The sequence below is a fragment of the Leptonychotes weddellii genome, unplaced genomic scaffold (assembly GCF_054177405.1).
Source record: "Leptonychotes weddellii isolate Sample4059 unplaced genomic scaffold, ASM5417740v2 HiC_scaffold_1044, whole genome shotgun sequence".
Classification (NCBI taxonomy): Eukaryota; Metazoa; Chordata; class Mammalia; order Carnivora; family Phocidae; genus Leptonychotes; species Leptonychotes weddellii.
Window position 1 is genome coordinate 6,493 of NW_027681155.1, and position 8,188 is coordinate 14,680.

The 8,188-nt window shown below is 49.8% G+C and overlaps 1 protein-coding gene across 1 annotated transcript; it reads left to right on the forward strand.

The window, feature by feature from the left end:
- Positions 1-2,391: 2,391 nt before the first annotated feature.
- On the forward strand, positions 2,392-3,707 carry CEBPD (CCAAT enhancer binding protein delta). The gene has a single exon (XM_031029012.2). The coding sequence runs from the start codon at positions 2,490-2,492 to the stop codon at positions 3,309-3,311; it is 822 nt and encodes a 273-aa protein (XP_030884872.2). The 5' UTR covers positions 2,392-2,489; the 3' UTR covers positions 3,312-3,707.
- Positions 3,708-8,188: the final 4,481 nt, after the last annotated feature.

Here is an 8,188-nt window from a genome sequence, read left to right on the forward strand (position 1 = left end):
GAGGTTAACAAAATATATAATGTGATAGTTGAGAAGAATAATCTGAAGAGGGCACTAAAGTCAGCCAAGTTTCTTTCCTCTTCAAACTTCATTTTTACATTTTAGATAGCACTGTTCACAAAACATTTGTACTAGACTTTAATTGGGAGGAGACCTGTTCTTGTTTCACATCTTGTGCCATATGAAGTGTGGCAAAATGATCCCTCATTAGAACTGAGTTATGGTCACTGTGTTATGAACCTGTGTTCATAGGAGGAGGAAACCCACGTACTAGAGCATACTGAACATTTTAAGCATTTTCAGCCTCCTGGATTTCTAAAAGACTGATGTGTTTAGAAAGTCCACAGGCAGTGGACTTCATCTAACATCTCAACTGTGCTCAACATAGATGTGTCCTCATAAACATGGGGAATCTAAAGCCTCCAATGTTTTACAGGAATGCTTTCTTACTTGATGCCTTCCTTTTGGCAGTTCTGCTCAGAATACCAAAAACTCAAGAAGGCTCAAGTAATTACTTGAAACAGATCCCTAACAATGAGAAATGATGAACAACTCAGTATTTATCTTGAACAAATTTATAGTAGAGCTAGGAAAGGGCAGAAAGTAGAGATTTCAAGAACGGACTATGAACTACCATCAAAAAAACTAAACTGTTTATTATTTTTAAAAAAGTAATTTGCCCTAAAATGTCACAACAGAGCCATACTTTGCTGGTCTATGACCTCTCCTCTAAGTCCTTCTGGAAAAAGGAAGAAAATATTGAAATCTAAAAGTGATTATTAATTAGTGCATAATACATTTTAAAAATGTTGGCCTAGCATCTCTTTCAAGCTCAATCCTAATCTGATATCTGAATCTACTAATCTCATTGAAGTTTTATGAGAATATAGTTCCTCTCTATATTCATTTTACATCCTCTAATTGATTGGAGAGGGCTTCAGTAGTGTTTCTATGGGTTCATAAATAAATAAGAACTAAGAAATTAGTCTGGGTATGCATGAGCCCACACTACATGTGTCACTCGGCTTTACCCTTCATAGGAAATTAATCAGTAGTGTAACATCAACACCGTGTGCCCTCTCCAAGCAATTCTAAAGCAACGGGTTTGTCCTTGTAGGAAACCTTTTAAATATCCATAGTACATCATTAAGAAATTACCTCTGGAATTGACTGCAGAAACTCCGGTGCAATTTGTGGAGCATTAGGTGTTTGGACATAAAGTCTGGTAGTGAGAAGCCTAAGCCAAGCATAGATGTGAGATGGAGGCCATGTTTGAATAGGGGCAGTGATTTAATAAATGGAGTTGACCAGAAATGCTTGCTCCAAATTTAGAGAAACTTAATGAAGAAAATCAATCCATACTGTGTTTTCATGCATTTTACAGTATGAAGAGCTAGCAATTTAATACTCTATCAGAGCTGCAAGTACAAATCTTCTTTCTCCTAAAGACCCAACTGCTTTAGATTCAAAAGAACTTCTCCGGAATACTGAGCGGAGAAAAAGAGCCCGAAACTAAAAATAGAACTGGAGCAGGACACCGCCGCGAGATGGCACTGCTTTAGAAGGGCTAGAAGGGACCTCAGCGCGTGGGGAGCGCGGGGCCTCGGGTCCGCGTTGCTCTGCGGGGTTCCAGCCCGCCGTCGGGCCTGGTCGGGCTTGCGCGCGCTGGAACCTGTTGCTTTTAGGGCGGCCGGCAGCTCAGACCTGTGTCGTGACTCCTCTCCCATTTGCTGCGCTTCGCAGTCCCTGCGGCCTGGAAGTTCCAGCTGCGACACCGAGCTCTGACCCCCAGGGCCTTCGACCCAGATGAGACGGGCCAAATCGGGCCCCGAATTCCTGGAAACGTGCGAAGCAGCACTCCCCCCCGCCCCGCGCCCTCCCCGCCGCCCAAGCCGCGGACCAGGGTCCCTGGGACGGGAGCCGTGGCTGGAGAACGTAACCAGGCTCTGTCCTCCGCGCCAGAGCCACCCTCCCCGTTTGGGCTCCCTCTGACGATGGGAACCCGCCCGGGACACGCGCGCCGCGGCCAAGTCCAGGTTTTGATTTCACTGCCGGCTGCGAGAGCGAAGAGTCTCCAAACACAACAAACAGGAAGGAGAGAAGGAGCCGGAGTGTGGGCAGAGGGAGGGTCATTCCCAGCAGAGGCGCAAGGGCCGGGCCGGGCCGGGGGCGGGGAGGAAGCAGCGCCCCTTCCCCTCCCGCGCGGCCGGGGGTGGGGGCGCGGGAACAGCGGAGAGTACGGCAGCGGCGGCGGGGGGTGGGGGTGGGGGGCTTGAGGGCGGCTCCGGGGCCGGGCGGAGTGCTCGGGGCGGGGCGGGGTCTCCCTGGACGCTGCCGCCCGCAGCCCCCCTCTCCGCGGCCCCGGGGCGCCCCCGCGGTTCTGGAGCCGGGGCGGGGCTTGCGCGTCAGCTCGGGCTAGAAAAGGCGGCGGGGCCCGGCCCAGCGAGGTGACAGCCGTGCTCGGACAAGGAACCTGGCTCGACGCCGCCATGAGCGCCGCGCTCTTTAGCCTGGACGGCCCGGCGCGCGGCGTGTCCTGGCCCGCGGAGCCCGCACCCTTTTACGAGCCGGGTCGGGTGGGCAAGCCGGGCCGCGGGAGCGAGCCGGGAAGCCTCTCCGAGCCAGGCGCCGCTGCCCCTGCCATGTACGACGACGAGAGCGCCATCGACTTCAGCGCCTACATCGACTCCATGGCCGCCGTGCCCACCCTGGAGCTGTGCCACGACGAGCTCTTCGCCGACCTCTTCAACAGCAACCACAAGGCGGGCGCGGCAGGCGCCGCTGCCAGCGCCCTGGAGCTGCTGCCCGGCGGCCTCGCGCGTGCCCACGGCCCGGGCACAGCTGCCCCGCGTCCGCTCAAGCGCGAGCCCGACTGGGGAGACGGCGACGCGCCCGGCTCGCTGCTGCCGGCGCAGGTGGCCGCGTGCGCGCAGACCGTGGTGAGCCTGGCGGCGGCCGCACAACCCACACCACCCACGTCGCCCGAGCCGCCGCGCTCCAGCCCCGGGCCGAGCCCTGCTCCTGGCCCGGCCCGGGAGAAGAGTGCGGGGAAGAGGGGCCCGGACCGCGGCAGCCCGGAGTACCGGCAGCGGCGCGAGCGCAACAACATCGCGGTGCGTAAGAGCCGTGACAAGGCCAAGCGGCGCAACCAGGAGATGCAGCAGAAGCTGGTGGAGCTGTCGGCCGAAAACGAGAAGCTGCACCAGCGCGTGGAGCAGCTCACGCGGGACCTGGCCGGCCTCCGGCAGTTCTTCAAGCAGCTGCCCAGCCCGCCCTTCCTGCCGGCCGCCGGGGCCGCCGACTGCCGGTAACGCGCGCCCCGGGGGCGGGAGAGACTCAACCAACGACCGATACCTCAGACCCGACCGGCCAGGGAGCGGAGCGCGCCCCGCCCGGACGCCGCGAGAGCCGCTCGGCGCCGGCTGCAGTTTCTTTGGGACGCGGGAACGAAGGAACCTACAGCCTGGACTTAACCACCACTGAACTTCGAGAGAAGCTATATGTGTTTATTTTCCCTTAAATTATTTTTATAATGGTAGCTTTTCTACATTTTATTCCTATTGATGCAGCTAAGGTACATTTGTAAGAAAAAAGACTTTTCAGACAAATCCTTTGTATTGTAGATAAGAGGAGAAGACCGAGCATGCTCACTTTTTTTTATATTAATTTTTACAGTATTTGTAAGAATAAAGAAGCATTTAAAACCACCCGATTCCGGTATTCACAGTGACTCCTGAACGCTGGTTAGCCCCCAGGACCTCGCTGGGGAAGGGCATGCAGCAAGGCACCGGGGAGGCCGCGGGACCCAGGTGTGTGTCCATGAGGGGGAACCAAGGTCCCTAGAAGAGGGGGTCTGCTTTGCTTTTGAAGCCAGCCACGGTCTACCTACAAATGTTACTTATCTGCCTAAGATTGGCGAAGCACGACTAAGCTTATGTTAAGCTAGCAGCTTTCTGGTGGAAGGTGCTCCCAAAGAAGTAGCCAGACTCGGGGAGGGGGCTGGCTGGCCGACTGTCCCTGAGCTGATTTAGGGGCTCTATGAAGAAGAGCTGAAGGGCGCCCTAATTTTAGTTGGCTGCTCGAGGGGTAAGGGGGTAGTGGAGGGCTCTGGTTATCCGAAAAGCATGTCTGACTCATCTTTGGCTTTCATGGGACTTTGCTTTCACTTTCCTCAGTCTTAGGTACTGCTTCGAATACATTTTCTCAAAAGTGGGTATGAAGTACAAAGTAGTCCTGTTGTAGTAGATGCAAAGGACAGTCAAAAAGCTACTCAAAACCGGCTATCTTGCCAGTCATTGTAATGTTTCAAAGCTGAATCAGGACAAATAAAGTCGTTTGCCTTTCTTCCAGTTAAAGTGGGTACTAGGCACCCTTTCTTGCTCTGGGCTCCTAGGTCTATATTGTGTAATTAACCATGGCCTGTCATGATTGATTTTAAGGGAGGAAACAATCTTCATTGTCGAAAGATAATTTATTCATCATTTTATGTTAATTTAAATCTCTGCCAACAAAGCAAACGATAAGCAATCACTCCTCTTGAATCTGTTATCTTGGCTCTCTGTGCACAGTACCCAGCAAGATTAAACAGGCCTATCTAGAGTGAGCTATCTATACCTCTGTGCAGTATGGTGATAATCACACCGGGTAACTTATCTATACTTTATGGGTAACCGTTCTACCTCTGACACAGTTTCCCAGAACATTTTCCAAAAAATAAATATTAGACTGCAAAATGCTTAAGTTGGACATGTACTGTGTAGAACAGTAACATTACAATTTAGGACAAATGTCTCAGCTTTGCAGGGTATTCTTTGGGACAATGTTGAATAACTACAAGAAAAACATGTTGAATCATGGTAAAATTTAAACACTTAAAAAATTACAAGTGAACGAAATTTTTTTCTTGCTGTTTTAATATTATTGACTAAGATGAAATACAAAATGAAGACCTCAGGCTTATTTAAGTTTTAATAGCATGTTCCTAAATTTGCAAAAACTAGAAAAAATTATTTTTGTTTAGTTCACAAAATCATCTTACTAACATTTGACCCAGAAAAATCTAAGTTCCATTTCAAGGTCATACATTTGCTCTGCCCATAGTTAACAAATAACTACCCCAAGCCGCCACCACCTCCATCCACCACCATTGTGACTGCATCACAAAGTTCACAAATCCTATGGCAACCGGCAGTGTTCGGAAGAGGCTCTTCCTGCACTCAGGAGCTCAATTTCCTCCAATCCAACGCAGCTAGCTGGGTGGGTGGTTATGGACTGGACAAAACAATTCAACAACCCCACCTCCTTTCCGAGGACACTCTTCACTTCATAACTCTGCAGTGATAGAAGGCATGCTGGTTAAAGCAAACAGAGCTAGCCCTGGACATTCTGTTCCCAAAAACACAGAACACCAAAGAGCAGAGCATAAGGTCCTTTCCTCAGTCTGTGACCTTCCACTTTTCAAATGGTAAGAACAACATGAGTAAGGAGGAAAAAAATTAAGGGCTTGATAAAAGCTCTATTTATTATGGCAAATGAAGGAACTCCTTTTTTCTGCTGTTGGTGGATGCAACGACAAGCGTGTCCCACCTGCCTGTCCTACGAGAGGAACTGGGGACAGACATACTAAGGGATATGCCCTGTTCTCTAGCAGGAAGGCTGGGGGCTGGGCATGCATCATGCTTGCAGCTGTCTCCCACTTCCTTTGGGACACTTCCCCAATCTAGCAACACTTCTGGTCAAAGGATTTCCTGGTACTTTGCCCCAAACCTCCCTCCTCAGTTAGGATCCCATTTCTTCTAGAGTAACACTGAGCCAAAAATTTCTATGTTGTAAAAAGCTTTTTCTTCACATTGTTTGATGAGTATCTTATGGTGATTGGTTAATCTTGGGCAGGTTTCATCTCTAGATGAGAACTCAGGGCGCTGGGCGGCAGGGGTACCAGATGACTAGGCTAGGAAGGTATGGCAGGGCCTCGGTGGTCTCAAACCTCAGAACATTTTCTTCCTGGGGTGGGGGTGGGGCTGAAAATAAAGAGCAGCTCAAAAGCGTGGGGATAAGTCAGATCTGTGGCTTTACCAGAGACCGAAGCCCTAGAGGGTAATGCGTTCTTTCAGAGACTCCTTTGCTGTCACTTGCAGAGTACTATCTGGGGTACCTCACTCTTCTGGGCAAGACGCTTAACACATCTCTACAGTAGCTCAGTTCAGTATGTTTTAGCTCACCCGTTGCATCATTAATGTGTCTTGGCAAAGGAGATTGAGGCCGGAGGGCTCCGACAACGCAGCCAAAGTCGGCACATGTCTGTGGCTTCTTGGTGCCCTCCCATCAAAGGTGGGCACCTCACTGCCGTCACCCTGGATCCTGGGCTGGGCTCAGTGACTGCTTCTTATGAAGAGTGTGGTGGAAGGGACAGAGTGGCGTCCCCAGCTTGGTCAGGAAGGTGCCCAGCCTCTGCCTGCCTCTCTTGGGATCCAAACACATGCCCTGAGGGAATCCAGACGGTGTGGCGTCTGGCCTGAGCCCCGGAAGGTCCCAGGCAACAGGAGTACAATAGCCGGCCAGGGACTGAAGGGCGTTCTGTGACTCTAGCCCAGCCGTTGGGGTACCAGCTGATGTCCTGTGGGGCAGAGAGGAGTTGTCCTGGCAGAGCCCTATGCAAATTGCAGGTCTGTGTGCAGAGTAAGTGTGGAGGCCACTAAGCTTTGAGATGGTTTGTTCTGAAGCAATACATACCAGGATCAATCTGGGATGTGAGCACTGCTCTAATGCCAAACCACTGTGACCATTTTGCTTTCCTGTCTTTTAAGTCAGGCATGGTGTGAAACACCGAGCATATTCAATATGATTGGTAGAGTTCAGGCTTCTTTCGTAAAAAAAATCAGAGTACGGTCAACAGAGTGGTTTAATGGAGGGATGGGGGAGTAGAAGTCATAATCAAGACAGGTGAAGAGATGGAACTGGACAAGTCTCTTGACTGGACAACCATGGCTGAGACCTTCCTCCGCTTAGCTCATCTGTGACAGATGTCAGGTTCATGGCCCACTGCCTTGATCATTAATCAAGGGCTTGCTATGAACCCATGAGGGGCCTGACCCTGAAAAGATGGCAGAGAACCAGACAGCCACGGGGGTGCTGGTGCGGAAGGCACGCACAGGGCCGTGCAGAGTGAGGGGTTGTCGTCCAGGTCTGGGAGGACTGAGGTAGGCCAGCTGGATACTCCTTTGCTGTCTCTTCCCACTTTAGCTAGCCTTGCACATTTGTGTGTCGGGAAGTAGAAGGCCCAGGCACTCCTACACTCACTTGGGGTAAAAGTACAGAATTCTAACTTGAAAAAAAAGTCAGCAACAGATCATTTCTTTTTACAATGTCAGGTTTCACTGCTAAAGTTTATAATAACTACACCATAGTCAATAATAACTATATCATTTATAAACAGAGATCAAATGATAAATATATTTTGGGGGGAATTAACATGGAAAGGTAAAAAACAATCACACCAGCAAATGCAAACACACTGTTCATATGAATGTAATGAATGTGTAAAACGTGTCTCTATTTTTAAAAGGCACACTATATTTTCCTTTAACTTTTCTTTTTCTGAAAGTAAGGAAACAAACGGCAAATTTCATATTACTGTAATGTGACTTTTGAGAACTGACATGTACAACAGTGGCGAACTCCATTGTTTTCACATCTGTAGCTTGAACACATTAAAGTTATGGCATAAAACTTAACACTCATGTGTCCTAACCAGAAACAGTACATCTGTTCCAGGGAATAGAGTTCTCGTGGAAAGCCTAATTTGATTCTTTGGATTTTGGCCAATGTGCATTCTCACCCAGACAACTGACAGAATCCAGACTGGAAAACTCATGCTCGTGTCTACACCTAGGTCCTTCTTGTACCCATCTTCTATCAGCTTTTTTTTTTTTTTTTTTTAAGATTTTATTTATTTGGGGCGCCTGGGTGGCTCAGTTGGTTAAGCATCTGCCTTCAGCTCGGGTCATGATCCCGGAGTCCTGGGATCGAGCCCCACGTTGGGCTCCCTGCTCTGCGGGGAGCCTGCTTCTCCCTCTCCCCCTTTTTTTTTTTTAAAGATTTTATTTTTATTTATTTTTATTTATTTATTTGACAGAGAGAGACACAGCGAGCGAGGGAACACAAGCAGGGGGAGGGGGAGAGGGAGAAG